The 19,516-nt window shown below is 36.3% G+C and overlaps 1 protein-coding gene across 1 annotated transcript in view; it reads right to left on the reverse strand.

The window, feature by feature from the left end:
- Positions 1-13,672, reverse strand: part of LOC134656858 (jmjC domain-containing histone demethylation protein 1) — a 44,703-nt gene extending 31,031 nt beyond the window's left edge. The window contains exons 1-2 of the mRNA XM_063512387.1: positions 13,290-13,672; positions 11,253-11,479 (exon numbers count right to left, since the gene is read on the reverse strand). Coding sequence (XP_063368457.1) covers positions 11,253-11,479; positions 13,290-13,337 — 275 coding nt within the window. The 5' untranslated portion in view covers positions 13,338-13,672. The remainder of the gene's footprint in view (positions 1-11,252; positions 11,480-13,289) is intronic.
- Between the last annotated feature and the right edge of the window lie 5,844 nt (positions 13,673-19,516).

Genomic DNA, 19,516 nt, shown 5'->3' on the forward strand with positions numbered 1-19,516 from the left:
ACTTCTGTATTTTCTTAAATCGTCAATCTGGGTCCTAATATAACAATGAGTTACAAATTTAATTAAAAACGGTTTTAAAATAAACGTTAGTATAACAACTAAAAACTCGTCAACCACACACGGGACAAACGTTATGTTCTCCAAACGAACAACTAAATCCCTATTCAGAAGACCTGCAGCGTAACTGCAAAGCTACTAACGAAATCGTACTCGGCGTCACTCAGAATCGGACCCGTGACCTCTCGTCGGTAAACTTTGCCTACATTTTCAGCAGAGCTAATTTCCCTGTGGCATTATTATATTACTGACCATTTCTCACATGTGTTTTGCTTTGCGATGTGAGGATAAGATAAGATAAAAGATGTTTATTCGTGACGATCACAAAACATGTACGGACATGTACAGACAACAACAACAGCAGCAAGAAAAGAAGAAATTAATAAGTGTGCATTAGGAAATGGACCCAACTCGGCATAATGCTAGCTATAAAGCCAACGCTGGTCTTCCGTAGGGCCCATTCGGACACACACATCTTTGTGTTTTTGAGGCACATCTTTACATTTGTAATGTTCATTTCATTTCATTTTATTTATTCATGCTAAACAACATAAGTATACACAAATACACGTCATATTATGAAACCCGGGTGGGGCATAGCAGATAACTTATTTTCTAGAACTTAAATGCTAAATTATCCTAATTACAATAAATAATAAATAACAATATAACAATATATACAAAACTTATGCACACTAATCATCTTTGTCACCAAAATACTCTCCTATATGGTAGTAACATTTGTCTACTAAATTCTTTTTTAATTGTTTAAAAAATAGTGTATTGTTCTTTTCTCCCTTTAAGGTGTCACTTAATTTATTATAAATTTGAATTGTCATGGCGTGTGGACTTGTACTGTGCAATTTCATTGTAGATCCTGAGACTGTAACTAGATTATTTTCGAAATTATTGAAATATTTCAAATTTATGTTCAAAATATTTATGTGTCGATCAGAAAACATTACATGTAAAGTAGTCACATTTACGCTAGTTTGACGATGGCATTTCTTTTTTTCATCATGCTCTAGTATTCTCATTTCAGACGATAGTGTGAGCAAATATTAGAATTGTAAGTCGCAAAGAATGTAAACAACACTTTAGGTCACAATAAATAAAGTTATTTTTTCAATGGCAAATAAAGTAGATATACGATTTCCTAGTTTTCATAAACTATACCGCATTCATAACACAGTATAAAGTGTCATTCAATAGAACTTGCTAACTATGTAAACAAACCGCCATACTAAAATTGACACTGAATGTCAATTTACTAGTAACTTTTGTTTACATAGTTAGCAAGTTCTATTGAATGACACTTTATGAATGAAGTTTATCTTTGCTTTATCGCGAAGTTACAAAATTTTCAAGTGCTTGCGCGTTAGGATTCTTAAGATGTAACTAAACTTTAAATAATCTTATGAAATAACATAAATCATATCATAAGTGTACCTTATTTAATTTTAACCGGTTCCTTGCTTTATACTTTTTGCAGGACGAGATGTCACTATTGTCATCACTAATTACGACGATTGCTAGACTTCACCTGCGGATGTCACTACCAGCAACACAATTAACTAACCACTAATAGACCGTAAGTCTTCGCAATAATGTTCACGAATGTTTAATTGTCAGTCAGGATGATGTATATGGAGTACGCATCGGGAATTCCACGCGCGCAGGTGACACAACCTGATATGATATATTATAGCTAGATGGTACACGTACTAGACGGGTATATGCGAACTGTTTCAAACTGCGGCGTAAATATAATGTTAATTATGTAATATCCGGTATGTAATATACCATAACTATAATTATTAACTTACAAGTCTATCAGCAGTTCGCCATATAAGTTGTTCGAGATTTTTATCAAGATTTAGTCGAGTATCTATACAAGAATTTTAAAGCTCATTTGATGAGATTGACAGATAGTTTTAATACTTTTAATACGTTTTAACAATCAAAATAAAGTCAATATTTAAAACACGTCGCCCAATCATATGCTTGATGCAAATGGAATTGATTTGACTATTATTGACATTATTGTAACAATGTAAAAAAAGCGGCCAAGTGCGAGTCGGACTCGCCCATGAAGGGTTCCGTATTTAGGCGATTTATGACGTATTAAAAAAAACTACTTGCTAGATCTCGTTCAAACCAATTTTCGGTGGAAGTTTACATGGTAATGTACATCATATATTTTTTAGTGTCCGACCGAAACATGTTTTTTTGCCGAAACCGAAACCGAAACCGAAGGTTCGGCTTCGGCCCCAGTTTCGGCCGAAACCGAAACCGAACCTTTTGTAGACTTGTGAAAATCGTTGAAAATATGTCACTAAACCGCTTTTTAGAGAAGAGGCCAATTCGTAGAAATTACCTTATTTACGATTTTCGTAGGAAGGTTTATACCGGATTGGACTAAAGCAAAGGGGGTGCAGTACTTAAAAAAAAATCATCAGAGTGATGTTATTATGACGCCGCTTTTTCATGATCTTATCCTAGAGAATACGCTTTTGATTTTAGACAAAAGTTATTCCTTAAAGATGCTTATTTTAGCGTATTCTCTACGATAACACAATAAAAAATAGGTGTTATAATGACACAACATTCATCGAAATTTTTACTTTCCTAGATTGTCCCAACTTTCCGGTCAAATATCTTGGCAATTTTCGATTTTAGAGAATAGTTTTTCCTACAAAACATGCTTATTTTAGCGTTTTGATTGATTTTTTTTTTAAGTTTTTTACGATTCCTATACATTTTGCACTTTTGTTCAAAAAATCTGACTTTTTTGTGCACCCCCTTTGCTTTAGGCCGACCGAAAACATCCAAAAATTACACATTGCAGAGTTGATTAAGAACTGCTCTACATTGATAACTACTGAATGGATTATTCTAAAATACATACCAAGTGAAGTGACTGTGAATATCCTCTATATAATGTTCAAAAATAATTAGCGAGAAATATTAAAAAAATAAGAGAAATAGGTACATCAATTAGAATAACAGTATAATTTACTGTTATGGGAAACTTCTAAAATACATTTTTTTTACTGTAAACATACCAAGTGAGGTATTAAATGGTTTATGAGTAAATTACAAATAAATATATAATATAACATACTATACCATTTCCACTATTTGGGCATTTAAAATATATTTGTAATCAGCTGACAAAGCCCTTTCTTTTCATACCCCACATGGTATGTTTTCAGTAAAAAAAAATAGTATTTAGTAGTCTACTGTAACAGTTTATATTATTATTCAACTTGATGTACTTTTCTTATTTTTGGATATATTTGGTTAATTATTTTTAGACATAGTATAGAGAATAGTCGCAGTCATTTTGTATAAAAGTTGGACTAATCCATTCAGCCATTTTCAATTTAGAGCAGTTCCAATCCAACTCTGGATTGTCCAAATTTTGAAAGTATTCTAATAATTTGTTAGACCAAGTGGTGAACATGTTAAACTATGTTGTGTAATTGGAACCTACTCACTAAACCCTTTCATTTGGTACCACACATGGTATGTTTAAAAGAAAAAAGTTTACAACTTTGTACTGCTGACTTTATGACGTCATATAAACTTATTCCACCACTTTATGAAGCGACAACATGCATTTTGATAATCAGTAGACCATGCTGATTCCAACAATACCACTTGTTGGTACGAGTATAAACCTTTTTAGTCCTACGAAAGTTGCTATTCTTCAACTTGGCCACTCCACTAGTACACATACACATTAAGACTGCGTCGCCCGTCCAGTGGCGCCTTGATTAGGGGAATTTTATAATAAAGCAATTAATTTATGTATACATTAATCAGCATATTAATATTGTTGTCCTACTTGTTCCCCAACTTTTGATCTTTGTCACATGTTTAGTTTCATAGTACGAAGTACCATTTCGTAAGTTTCGGCCTGGCCGAAAGGTTCGGCCGTTTTTTGGCCGAAACCGAAACTACAGCCGAAACTAGATTTTTTGGCCGAAACTGGCCGAAACCGAAACCGAACCTTCGGTCGGACACTAATATTTTTTTTAGTTTTATCATTCTCTTATTTTAGAAGTTAGGGGGGGGGGGGGGACACATTTTACCACTTTGGAAGTGTCTCTCGCGCAAACTATTCAGTTTAGAAAAAAATTATATTAGAAACCTCAATATCATTTTTGAAGACCTATCCATAGATACCCCACACGTATGGGTATGATGAAAAAAAAAATTTTGAGTTTCAGTTCGAAGTATGGGGAACCCCAAAAATTTATTGTTTTTTTTTTCTATTTTTGTGTGAAAATCTTAATGCGGTTCACAGAATACATACATCTACTTACCAAGTTTCAACAGTATAGTTCTTATAGTTTCGGAGAAAAGTGGCTGTGACATACGGACGGACAGACAGACGGACAGACAGACGGACAGACAGACGGACAGACAGACATGATGAATCTATAAGGGTTCCGTTTTTTGCCATTTGGCTACGGAACCCTAAAAAAACAAATGTATATAAAGATAAAGTAATAAAAACTATCTGCCAATCACAAACTAACAGTAAACGCATTTATATGTTTAGATAAAATGGTTTTACTGATTGTTTTTATTATACATAAATACCTACAGATACTAGTCAAAGTAAAAACATCCATACATGTAAAAATTACAATCAAATTTTAACGCTAAAAAGGCATATTTACCAGAAATAAAGCTTCATAACCAAATGTTTGGTGTTAAATATTCATGTGCAAATAATCATATACAAAGCTATTTTTTAAAACGTTCGCGGAAATTCTAATGAACATTTATTTATATGGCACGCACGTAAATCCCGCTGTTACAGCCATTACAGTAAATGGGAAACGTAACTGAAGCTAGCTGCGTGTTGTTCACGTCAACTGTTTTACGGTGCCACGTTAAGGTGGTTACAACGACACGTCACGGCAGTCAAAATGGTGAAATTAGTTATACGCTTACTTTAACAAGGGATTTTATGCCAATAGTCTACCGAGCAGAACGCCAACGCGGCAAAGAAAAACAAACATAAAATGCGCTCTGTATTCATAGTATACTTATTATTCTCCAATTACTGTTACGCGGTTACCACACTAATGCGGATCCCGCACTCCGTTCCGGTGTGAGAGCGGGTCATCGCTACGTACATGTATAAGGCTGTTTCGCTCACTGGCCGGAGCGACGTACGGCTCCGCATCCGTGCGATAACGTAGTGAGGGCTTTCATACGGTGCGAGAAGTCGCATGCAAATTTCATTACATTGCGGTATTTGATCGGTTGGCTGAATTAGATGTAACCTCAATAGTCCGCAATGTAACTAAAATCGCATGCGACTCGTTCGTTAAATGAGCTATTAGACTGTTCTCAGCGCCTGGTAGATAAGCAGAGAATAATCAGCCATTGCACGTGTCGTTTTGCGGTTGCACAAGCGACCGTAACGTAAGCCGATTTTTCTCTCACGCCGTCGGCACTGATAGGATCGATATCTATGTATGCACTAAGCAGCGCGAAAATGGCGTTTAAAGGTGTTATTCTAGAGCAGTGGTGGGCAAACTTTCTTCATAGGGGGCCAGAAAGTTTAGGAAATCTAAGTGGAGGGCCAGAATTGTAGCCAAAATTTTTTTTGATTTGCGATTTATTTTTGAATCGTGGGCCAATGCCATATATTAATTATTTCATAGGACCGGCGGCGGGCCGGATTCAATCCATTCCCGGGCCGGAGCTGGCCCGCGGGCCGTACTTTGCCCACCACTGTTCTAGAGTTATCGAGCGCAACAGTGCTCATGTCAAATCCCCAAAGTGATATATGATATAGAAACAATGGGGAAGCAGCGCAAAATGACGTGAACCATCAGGACTACCACGACTGCCAGAACAAGTGACTACAACTCTCACACTCACACGTCTGGAGTTAATTATGAATTACGTGGGTCAAAACACAATCTGTAAGTGGCCGCATTCAGGCAAAGATCAACACTTTTACGTCACACTCACCACGTGATCTGGGTTTCGGCAGAATATCAGTGCCTTGCTCGAAAGAGTGAAGCGTATAGCTGAGTCGGCACCTTTTGCTGTTGAAGCAATGCACACAGTGTAACCACTGCAAATCTTTCCACTATTCCTGTCGGTGTTATGTCTCTAATATTTACATGATTTTGTACTTTATTTTAATCAATTGTGTATTTACTTTATTGTGTAACCTTCAGACAGAAGGTTATAATATTTATACATATATTGTATTTGCAGCAATCAAATAAACGCTTTATCTATCCATCAAAGACCTATTTCGACACAATTTTCTAAAGATTAAAATTTTGGTTGACAGCTGACTGTAGGCGAGACACCGACTGCATACATAAATGCATTGGTGGCTGTTACCCAACCAACCATCGGACGACATCGTAGTCTAAAAGCAGAAGTATTGTATGATTTTTTTTTACATAACCGTTATTTTAGGTCACATGTTTAGCACCAGTTAGTTTAGCCGCAATATCAACGTAGTTCCGGACATTGGCAATGCTGTTTTTCGTACCTAATGTCAAGCTTATGTGCAGTTACGCAAATATGGTCGATTTGCGAACGAATCCATGTATAACAATAAATAATCTTTTAGCCGATATACCTAAACACAAAATCAATAGTCGGCGCTAGGAGGATTCAAAAACTCGATTAGCAGATAATCGTAGTACGACCCCTAGAGTTGTCATTGTTGTCAAGTTTGCGAGTCACTAGATATATCGCTGATTCACCGCGCTTCCAAAAAGTAGCAAATAAACGTATACCACGCACCACGCTTTTTTTTATATTTAAGAAAGGTTACCTTGAACCTTTGATAAGGCAATTGTTGCCATCGTATACATCATGGATTAATTTAAGCAGGCGCTTGCATACATTAACATTACAGTTTTTCGTACCTACACAAATGTAGCGGGGCAAATTATATGAAGGATTTATTTGTTTTATTTAAGCATGAGATTTATATTGATTATGATCTCATTTTACAAAAGTACACGTTATTTTACAGGTGTGAACCGACAACTTGCTGCGATTGGCTTCTTGAACACTTAACCAATAATATGCAGCCATTTGACCGTTGTTGCTCCTCAATGCCCAAGGATACCTCTGAAAATCTTTAAATAAAATAGAATCTTGTATTTTTGATACACACTTTTATTGCCGACTGTACTTTGCATGTCTATAAAGTACGACTCGAGAATAAGAATAAGAATTTGTTTATTCATGGCAAACTAAACTACATTTAATACAAACGTATTACAAAAAGTTTATTTTAAACAGAAATTATAGTTTACCACGAAATGGTCCCGCCTCAGCATAATGCTAACCCGAAAGTCAGCGCTGGTCTTCCTTCAAATGACCTTTCAAATGAATCTAAACTCAATGTATTTATGTTTTCCCATCGAGGAGTTCCGTTTGCTACCTTCCGACTGCATCATCAGATCAGCTCCATGTTAGCATATATTATTGCATTGTCATCGCAAATACGGAAGTATGCGAAATTTCAGTTCAATGAGACACTTGGAAGTGGTTCAAATTTAAGTTAGAAGATTTGAAGCTCCATATGATGTGTGTAATAAAAGTGTGTAAAAACCACTTTGTACCTGTCTTTATGTTTGTATTTATTACTTCCCGTGGTGTTTCTAGTTACACGTCTGTTAGTTACTAATAACGAGTTACTTTTGAAGTCTACTTTACCTACTTTGATAATTAACGATTAGCTTTGAACAAACGTAGTTATTTATTACTTAAATTAGTCACTCACCATAAATGAGAACACGTTTCCTTACCTATTAAAAAGTTATGTTTGTTACGTTTTTTTTTTCTTTTCAATTTTACATTTGTATTTATTTACATTAACATAACATATGTTTGTTACCTATTATAGGTTTTTGGTCGCGTATAGATTTTCTGTCAAGGTTTGGACATTTTTTACACAATTTTCCTTCAAAATAGATAGGTTTTTTATACGCAGGAAATGGAACCGACATGATTTTACAAAAAAATTGTTTTGAATGCTGTAAAGCTGATGTCAATATTGTATGTGCGTTAGCATATAGCTGTTTGTAAACTTAGTCGGAACTGTCTTCAGTAGTGTTGAGTCGCTCACTCGTGAGGCACCTCATTTGTACCACTCATTTTGTTAATTTTGCGACAAATTAACAAAATGAGTGGTACAAATGAGGTGCCTCACGAGTGAGCGACTCAACACTACTGAAGACAGTTCCGACTAAGTTTACAAACAGCTATATGCTAACGCACATACAATATTGACATCAGCTTTACAGCATTCAAAACAATTTTTTTGTAAAATCATGTCGGTTCCATTTCCTGCGTATAAAAAACCTATCTATTTTGAAGGAAAATTCGTACCGCAAAAATGTCTTACTTCACTCCTCTATTCATTCATACACGTCAAATTTCAAAAAACTCTTATCCGTTCAAATTCACTCGCGAGCCTCGCGACCCTCAAAACTCATACACTCCTCACAACTCGCAAGAGAATCACTGGATCGCGCGAGGCGCTAGGTGCTCGCGTGCGTAAAGGAAGTGATGAATACATAAATATGTATATACATAAAAAAATGTCGCTGTTGGAATTAATGGAATAGTCGACGCTGAAAATATGCTAGTACCTCACCTCATTTGAAGTAAGACATTGTAACACCTAATTTTAGAAAATGAGGTACTCATACAAACTCATTTTAAATTGATGTCCTACCCATCACTAGTCTTCAGTCTGGCATTGGCTTCCGGAATTATGTAGTAAAAAGTCGGCTACTTTTGATAATATTTTGAATTGAATGCATTAAGGTTTTGAAGGAACTGCACCAAGGGTTATTAAGGTTTTAGTTTTATTAATAGATAGTTTTCTTTAGTTTCTTAAGCTCTTTTCGTTGGTATATCTGGTAAGATTTACAGTTTACAGAGCTGGAAAAATTATTGACTTTTTTAATCTATCGTAGCCTTACGTAAATAGTTGATAGTTTTATCGTGGCATTAATGTAATCTACAAAAAAACGAATAAAAGTTGTAAATTCGAGTGCTATAATATGATCTGTCTGTTAAAAAGATTCAATTTTATAACATTTGAAGCTGAATTAAGTTACAGTATCGATTTTATACTTTTATGTAAAAAAAGTATATTCAGCCCCAAGCAATAATAAGTTTTTGGCAAAAATTTAATTTTTGGTACAAGCTTTTATCGCTGACTGTACTTTTCTTACGACAGACAACTAATACTCGTCGAGACAATTCTAAAAACCCCTAACACAATTAGGTTGCGTTGTTTCATCACAGAGTTCCTATGGCCACCTCCTGTCTCCATCATCAGATCAGTTCGACAGTACCATATTATTGTATTGTCATCATCAGAACTACATACAGCTGCCAATTTTCATGACGCTACGATCCTTGGAAGATGGTTAAATTAGTTACCTTAGATTCCATTACATGTTAGTTACATACAGGTCAAGAGTTCCTATGGCCACCTCCTGTCTCCATCATCAGATCAGTTCGACAGTACCATATTATTGTATTGTCATCAGAACTACATACAGCTGCCAATTTTCATGACGCTACGATCCTTGGAAGATGGTTAAATGAGAATAGAATAGAATAGAATTAGATTAGATTCCATTACATAGTTACATACAGGTCGACCTAATAAAAGCTTGTTAAAAATAGAATTAAATAATAAAATAGTTAATCATAATTAGAACCCTGGGGCATATTACGAAGTGACATATATGACGTAACTTACCGTAACCTACATATCGCCACATGTGACGTCATATTACGCCATGATTTTGCTGAAAAGGTACACGTGAGATATTTCGTTTACGTCAACATAAACCTATCTTCACACTATTATATCAATTATTTTTAATAAATTCATAAATCACTCTTTAAATCAAAGCTTTTGGTAGCAATAATTATTATAATAGCTTGATGGATGTGCGTAATTTACCTAATTCTTGTGAAATACAAACGCTACTTTAGATTACTACGAAAATACCTTTCCTAGTTTTCCGCAAAATAAATGTCGATTCTTAGCACTTCATTGGCCAACACGGCATGGAAACTAATCGAGAGTAGCTATCGAAACTAGATTCGATTCGTATTGTAAACCGTCATAAAAAGAGTACAAGGCTTTTAGACGATTTAGACAAAACCTACCTAGCTAATAGAAGACACTAAAGTAGAGCAGAGCAGACTAGCAGAGCTCTGTCTTACTCTCTCTAGATAGAGCTATAATTTCTATAAAGATATAATGACGGTAATATAATAGGTACAGGTACCTAACTGTGATGTCACACGCCAAAATTTACTTCTAGTTATGAGAATTCAACGTTATGCGAATTCAACGTTATGAGAATTCAACATTTTGAGAATCCAACATCTCGAGAAATCAGCATTATGAGAATTCAACATTATGTTCCGGAAGGAAGAGCATGGATAAAAAAAATACTATAAGGTCAGGTTTGGTAGGATAAGATAAACCTTAGTATATACCTATATTTTATGCGGAGCAAGATAAACCGCATGAGGAAAGTCCTTCTACGTAAGCATTTTTTAAGTCAATTTTATTTTTAGTGTCATTTGATTTCGTTTTGAATTTTTTAAATATCTTAAAGTATCTCTTGACTGTTTATTTTCTCTACAAGTGTTTCTCGTGTCCCATAGTTTCTCTTATCCTACCTATCTTAGGCTTAGACTCACCTTAGGCAATTTATGCAAGTAAAACAAAAACTACGCTGAAGTTACAATTATGCAATTTATGCAAATAAACAAAAATCACTGGTGGCCTAGCGGTAAGAGCGTGCGACTTTCAATCCGGAGGTCGCGGGTTCGACCCGGCTCGTACCAATGAGTTTTTCGGAACTTATGTACGAAATATCATTTGATATTTAAGTACCAATAACATCGTGAGGAAACTAATCCCAATAAGGCCTAGATTCCCCTCTGGGTTGGAAGGTCAGATGGCAGTCGCTTCCGTAAAAACTAGAGCCTACGTCAATTCTTGGGATCAGTTGTCAAGCGGACCCTAGGCTCCCATGAGCCGTGGCAAGATGCCGGGATAACGCGAGGAAGAAGAAGAATGACCTACTATCATACACATTTAATGAATTAATTATTTAAAAGCAATCAGGGCTATAAAAATATAAACATACCTCAGTCCCAGTCCAGTTTTCTCCTTAAACAGCAGCGGAGTTGTGAATCCATTTTTCTGCAGATATGCCACCGTGAGCTCCGTGCCGAACATCTCATGTATGGAGCCTGGGTGCTCGAAGCGTTGGCTCTCCAGCTTGTCTGCGAGGGAAAACCCTCTGCCACCTTCCACATCATCGTCTCCGAGAGCCCATTCATCGGAGTAGAGCTTGCGCTGCTTGCGTTCGCGCTGTTGAAAATGTAAATATTTTTATATAACCTCTAGCCGCCCATACGTCAAACCTTGCCAAGCAAAATTAAATTTTATTTTGTCAACACAAAGTTCAAATTAGAATGGAACAGGAGACCTTTTTATAGGTCTCTGGGCGGATAGAGGATAAAAGTATGTAACAATACATAGAGCCTTTTTTTTAATAATGTAAAAGTAGTTCAATATGACAATATGTATTTGAGCATGTGTGCACCAAACATCTTACGAAACAAAATACTCTTTTGCAAAACATTCTACTGCAACATAGTTTTGAAACATTTGAATGGATGTATGGCTCATATCATGATATGAACCAAGCACCATGGTGCTTCATGGATTAAATATCAATTACAGCTAATTACTTGGTCTGACATAACCATCCTACCCTATTTGTATACCAACTGCATAGATAATTGAAGGACAAATTTAAGTTGATGTTTTAATAACCAACCAAAAAATAATCATGTTCATGAATATAGTAAAATATAGTTGAAATATAAATGTATAGATGCAACTCTATGCTACCTGTCAAGATTTGAGTGATTACAAGGTTATACATCTGAACTAACACATTGGTACTTTCATACTTATATGTTTAGAACAGTTAGGTTTTTCAGGTAGAAATAAATATATTTCTAGTTTAATGCGTTATTCAAGAGACTATGTAGAGTTCTGAAAATGAGAGATATAAACTGTTACTTAAACTGACTTACAATCTAGCTCAAACATGAATTTTGTGTTATCTAATCTATGAATGGAGTATAAAATTGATTGCTTCTAACAGAAAATGGCAATTAGAGTCCGCTGTAACTGAAATAGGCTCTGTAAAAGCTAGCTAGACAACAATAACTATTACTTTCTGACCAGACCGACTTTCACTTTTAACACTTAAGTGAATGAAGATGTCGTATTTTTGCGTCTGTTACCTATTTACAGCTACTTAAGCTGATCACTGCAAGTTATATTTATTAAAAGTAAGCAGATAAGTGGGTTACATTTTTTAACGCACCTCAAGGCCAATGAAATCTTACGACCAAGAGAGAACTGTGCCTAAGTAGGCACGTAATTATACTCTAGCATAACAATAAAACTTTGATGCGAGGGCTGTTTACCTTCGCGGACGTAACAAAGAACCCAGTGTCCTGACACGAGACTTGAGTCGAATAGGTCTAAATATAAATGAAACGCTAATCATTACAAAATTATTTGTTTGAAATCGTAGGCATACGTTTTACGAGTATATTGTTTATCAAGCAGTAGCAATAAAGTATTGCGAATGGAGCGATCTCGCAGCCGAGTCGCCGAGCGACGAGTAATCGTGCAGTGTGGTCGGAGTTCGGCTCGCTCGCAGCTACAGAGCGCACGCCCCTGGCCGGCTGCCCTCTCCGCCAACCCGCAGGAAACGCCTTCGTCAGGCCCTACCAGATGCTCAGACGACTTCGGAGCCGGTGCACGCACCTTGTCCACATAAACGCCGCTACTTCGCAATGCTGCGGCCTACGGAACTATTATAGATTTGACGCCTTCTCGCATGCGCGAATGCATACGGCCGCCGCGTTTTAAACTCGGTCGCGGCGTGATCGCAAAAAAACTGAGTACGATGACCCATGATGCCTATCATTATCATTGATAGGATATTCCCAGACACTATTTCTAACACATTCCTGTAACTTTCATTAATCGATACACGATGCAGCGATGCACCATTTCGTGTTTACGTGATCCCAGATAAAGCCACCATGGCGTCACCCGGGACTAAATACGTAAAAATTTAACAATAAACACTCACCAGTTGCCTCGGAACTTGTTTTTTGCTGTTCGGCAGTGTTTCCGACATGTTTCTATTAGTCAGAAACACTGCACCGTGAATTTAACACTATTTTACGTAAATATTTTACACAGAGCACGAGAAAAAGCAACGCAATCCACCATTTGCCACAGTCGACACTACTGCCAACATCGCGGCGAGTAATCACTCCGGCATTTTTCTATAGGTTGGTACTATACGTGGCGTTCTATTGGTTTATTTATGGATAAGAATACGGCGGGAGCATTTGAAACATCGCGAAGACGATGACGTTTGTCGATCTTTTTTACGATTTAACGAATACTTAGCGGAGAACATTATCGTTATTTTACCTCGTGATATGAATATTATAGTTAAAAATAATAATCAATTACACATTAACGCCGTAAAATCTTATTCCTTCACATGTGAAATAACGTAATAAATTAAATTAATTATGCACCCATGGTAACATACAACGCTGGGATCAAAATTAAATAGGAAATTTTCCACGTTTATAATGGATTAATCAGATTAATGCAATCTTGCCCTATTCTTGTATAAATATTTGTCAGAATCGCAGCGTAATCCTCTATTTTTATAAAAGTCTGTAAAATATACCGGCTAATCAACGGCACGTAACGTAACACACGAGCCGACTTCTTCAGATATTCCGTAACCATAGAGATTTTTCCGTACAAAAAGACAGATGCCATAGATATACTCTGGCACAGCCTCTTTGTCAGTAGAAAAAGGAGGCAAATTTAAAAATTAAGGGGCGAGGGGTTGATCTCCCAATATCTCGGAGTGTTGGTTTATTATTCCGAGCCCAATATAGACATCGCTCTCCATACAATAAGTTTTGATTGGCTATAACAAAATTCTATGCGTCAAACCATGGTCAAACCTCTTGCGCGAGTTGCGCGGCGTTACAAAATTTTGGCGTTGTCAAACCTTATAAGGATGATACGAACCATGAGGGAACCAATTCTTAAAATTATTATTTTGACGCGTATTTATTGTTAAGATTATGCATGTCTATACTTTATATATGTATATCGGTCCATCCAAAAGTTTTAATACCTATGTATTTTGGAACAGTGTCGTCAGTACTACATAATACAGACTTTTATAAAATGCCAGTGGTCGTTTCCCAATTTTCTTTAAAACACTTTTCGGTAGGTAGGTATCGTTAAAATGATATACAACATCGTCATTGTATTAATTGGGTACTTTCCTCTACTTAAAATAAATTGTTTCACACCGTGCGCGAAATAAAGCACAAGATAATTATTAGAAAAACATAGACAGCAGTTATTTTTAAATACTATTTCTATTGACGTGACGTCACTACACACGTTTTCATATAAATTCCATATTAGAAAATCGTTTTGACAGTTCTAAAAAAGAAGCTGATTTGACTAGTAGGAAAGTAGCCAATTATAGTATTGACACTATATTAGTCAATATATATTTACATCCGGTGTCCTCACGTGCCCTCATTGTGCCCGGGGGTTCACCCCGAAAATCGACTACGTCAGCCGACTTCGGGCGCACCAGAGTGCAGCGCCGAGCCAACTAGGAGTCGTAGTGGTCGCCATGGTCGAAAACGGCCGGAAGGATTATCTTCATCACATTATTGACCAGGGTTCTAGTTAACAGCGCTCAGTAATTTTTATTTTACATAAATCAAATATTCGGAGTTGCTTGTTGCTTTTTAAACTAAAATGAATAGCCAACTTGCTACTTACATATGTTGCATAACGCTATCCCCATTCTGCAACCCGGTATCAAAAAGGCATAAGTCGTTATGCAACTAGTATAGAGTTACGACATTTGGGTTAGCGTATTAGTCTAGAACAGTCTGTTAATTTAAATAATTATTTATCCTGATCAGGAATTACACTTACACAAACCAATTAATTCCATCCTTTTTATTATGTTTTACTGAATGGTTCGGCACCATTTCACCGCACAAGAAGGCATTTTATTTGGTTATCGGAATTAATTATTTTATATGGGCTGACATGTTATCCCTCAGAAGGCCGCTGTCGTATTAAAGCTGTCAAATTCCGCCCGACACAGTCGATTCGTTTTCGACACAGTAGCCGTGGGGTCATTTTTGAGCTCAAGTCAGTCTTCTATAGTATTCTAGTTCGTTGATCTCCCATAGAAAATTTAAATTTCGTGCCTTTTTATACCGACATGTTGCCGTGTTTCAGTATAATACGTATGTTTTTTCCATTCGAGTTTTTTGGATACTTACATTACTTGATTACTCATAGTTATAGCTGGTCAACCAAATCTTGACAGTAAAACAAGGCGCGAAATTCAAATTTTCTATGGGACAATATCCCTTCGCGCCTACATTTTTCAAATTTGCCGCCTTTTTCTATTGTCAAGATCTGGTTGACCAAGATATGTATTCTGTAGCATTTGTTCATAAAACTATTAGATGGCTTTTAACAGTCGACGATGTAATACCCACTGGGTATGAACATGTATACAGGCTGTTGTTATTGTATTTATAAATGTTGTTATATATTTTTCATGTCAGTATATGATGTCACTGTAAATGTTGTACCCACAAACTACTAAGAAGATACTACGTGTTGTACCTATTGACTTGTAAAAGAGCCCTTGATGCCTACATAATTTTTATTTTTTATTTTTGAATAATACAAAATTTTGTGTAATTTGATTAGAACTATATGGCAACTCTACTTTGTCTATGCTTGAAAGCGAAACACATGTTCAGGGATTCCCCAAAAATATCGATAGTCTCAAAGCCGTAACACACTACGGCACCGCACCAAGGTCACAGTGTGCCGTAGTGTGTTATGGCTTTTATACTCGCTTCGAACGAAGTGAAAGAATCATGAATCTAGTATAACTGGATTGGGCATGAGTGGTGGGGATAACTGACAGAACGGGATAGTCTTATGTATCTTTCAGTAGGAGTAGCAGCGAAAGCGCTATTATTGTTTGTCCTTGTCACAGTCTCACATCTTGTTTTATTCCCCACCGTAAATTGACCACCATGATTGGTCGAATTCATTTGTTGCCCACCATAATGCGACGCTATGATTGGTCGAATTTATATGTTTTGTCCCTCACGGAGGCACGCGTAGACCACTTCTATAGGATGCTACCTTCTATGGAAAGAATGGAGTAGGTCCCTCTATTGGCTCTATGCTCTATTGTGATTTTCTCAAATGTTTGAATGACAATTGTAAATGTAAAGTCCGTCAACCAAATCTTGTCAGTAGTAAAAGGCGGCAAATTTGAAAAATCGCGGGTTAGCAACACTGTGTTCAAATAATTCCAAAACGCGTGTCATCTGTGTTTTATCTGTGGAATGTGGATCGTGAATGACAGCCGTCACCTTATTTGTTTTCATTTGGTTTTCATTCTGAATCGTTTCTGTTTCAAGAGATATTTCTGCTGTCACCATTAAATACCAATACATTAAATAAGAATAAGCAAAGCTAAGGGGCCTACAATGTACAATCATGCTCGTTGATGGTAAACATTACTAAAAATTGAGGTTATGACAAGTATTGGAAGAACTCTTTCGAACTTTTAAGATTATGTTCAGTTTTTTTGTTTTAGGGTTAAAAGGCATAAATAAAATTAAAACGTATGCCTAAATCTATCCAACAAGACCATAAATTGTGTCCTGGAAACCGTCCATAGGCCCACATGTCTAATATTTTCAGAAATCAGTTGTGACTATTTACAAAGGTGAACCTTTTAAACAGTATTAAGAGCCTTGATTATATCGCCGTTCTTTCGCAATATCTACCTAATCCATACATGTTTGTTGCAGGATTAAATCTTGCCCAATATAAGGCGTTCGTAGTAGGTAGTATCTTTTCAGACAATACTTACCTATGGCGGTTTATGTACGTGTACAACGCAACCAAGTCGAAAAGTGACCCTTATCTTATTTACCTTTAAATTAAATAAACACCCAAATATCAGTTGTTTTATTTTTAATATGTATATTGTACAATATATACCAATCAAAAAAATTACACAGGTATGTCATATTCATCCAGAACAGTACACTAATTTACATTAACAAGTGGCATATTATATTGTAAATAACAAATATATGCACTATCTAATTATCTGCATTTTGATATGATTTTATTTTAGTAAACTTAGAAGACATAGATAGGGAACAAAGAGAATATAAGCACTACGATATAGGGAGTTGTTTTTGATATCTTCAAATTTGTTCATCATTTTGATTAACATTGTTTTAACATCGCTTTTAAATTGTCCGTCCATGTTTCAATTTTTTTCAATAAACCGCGAGTGACAATTTGAATTGACGTACGCAGGGCGCGCTCAGCGGAAAAAAAAAAACTGTTGGTTCGATGTACATTGCTGCTTTTCTTAGCGCAATACTGCTCTTTGAGTGTTGCCCTACTTTAGTTTGCTTTACATTGCTACTGACAAGATTTGGTTGACGGACTATATCTACCTATAATGTAGATTAGTCATGTAAGCCTGACTTGTCACTACATAGTATAAAACAAAGTCGCTTCCCGCTGTCTGTCTGTCTGTCTGTATGCCAAAGAGTAGTATAATATATATAGATCTTTAAAACTACGCAACGGATTTTGATGCGGTTTTTTTAATAGACAGAGTGATTCAAGAGGAAGGTTAATGTATAATTGGTTAACCCGTGCGAAGCCAGGGCGGGTCGCTAGTATTTTATATTATTAATTAAATATGAGTATGAGAAGCGCTGGTGGCCTAGCGGTAAGAGCGTGCGACTTGCAATCTGGAGGTCGCGGGTTCGAACCCCGGCTCGTACCAATGAGTTTTTTGGAACTTATGTACGAAATATCATTTGATATTTACCAGTCGCTTTTCGGTGAAGGAAAACATCGTGAGGAAACCGGACTAATCCCAATACGGGCCTAGTTTACCCTCGGGGTTGGAAGGTCAGATGGCAGTCGCTTTCGTAAAAACTAGTGCCCACGCCAATTACTGGGATTAGTACAAGCGGACCCCAGGCTCCCATGAGCCGTGGCAAAATGCCGGGATAACGCGAGGAAGAGGAAGATGATGAATATGAGTATTCTAATCTAAGCCTATTCCTTATTTCTGGGCTTGATAACTGCTGCTCATGAATCAATAAAGAATGGTAAATTGGTATTACCATTACCTTTTTGTATTTTCATATTTTGACAAGTATTTTTCACATATAGCTTGGGTACGGTAACGGCTATCATCTCCATACAATAGGTAATATTACGCGAAAGTCTGCGTAGGGGGCGCCACATCAACAACAAGTAAACAATCTAAGGGTCTACCGCAAACGAGAGAGTCGACATTTTGTTATCTAACATCTCTATCACTCTTGCGTATTCGAGCGATAAAGAGGTAGATAGCTGAGTTTCGATTTCGCGTTTCCCGGTAGGCCCTATGTAAGCAAACCGCCTTGATGTATCAATGTCATAGGTATTTGATTGTCTGTGAAAACTTGTCAAAAAACAGTTTAAGGTACAGTATGTATAAGTTACTCTATGGTATATTTAAGTCACTAATGCTGCACTCTGGCGGCAAAACATTGCAGTAATACTCCCTATTTATAAAATTAAAACTCAAAATATGTATTGAATGTCACCGCGTACCCAAGTGATGTGAAAAATACTATAAAATGAAACATATTATAAATATTTAATAGTTTATTGAACAAGTAGATTTATAAATTTTAAAAATGTCCGAATTAATTTCGTGATTACAGAGATTCAGGCTCTAGATTACAAAAAAAATAGCACGTGTGTTATGCGCCTTAGAGGGGTACCTAAAGGTCTTCACACACCTTACTTATTCAGTAACTGACGACAGGGACGCAGCTATACGTTGACACTTTCTACGTGAGCGTTTTCCAAAAAAAGTGTACATTTCATTCATGTCTTCAAAATATTTACTTCTTGGGCTCATTTTACTCAGAATCATTTGTACATTCACGCCTCATACATAAAAAAATGTGTCCAAAAATTTCCTTTCCTGATCGTCACATTCTTGTATGAAATTTTTTTTTATTTGTATGAACGTGACGCACTGGAAATTTTTTTTTTCATACAAAATTTTGGGACACTTTTTTTCATGTATGAGGCGTGAATGTACAAATGATTCTGAGTAAAATGAGCCCAAGAAGTCAATATTTTGAAGACATGAATGACATGTACACTTTTTTTGGAAAACGC

The sequence above is a fragment of the Cydia amplana genome, chromosome 19 (genome assembly GCF_948474715.1).
Source record: "Cydia amplana chromosome 19, ilCydAmpl1.1, whole genome shotgun sequence".
NCBI classification, from domain to species: domain Eukaryota; kingdom Metazoa; phylum Arthropoda; class Insecta; order Lepidoptera; family Tortricidae; genus Cydia; species Cydia amplana.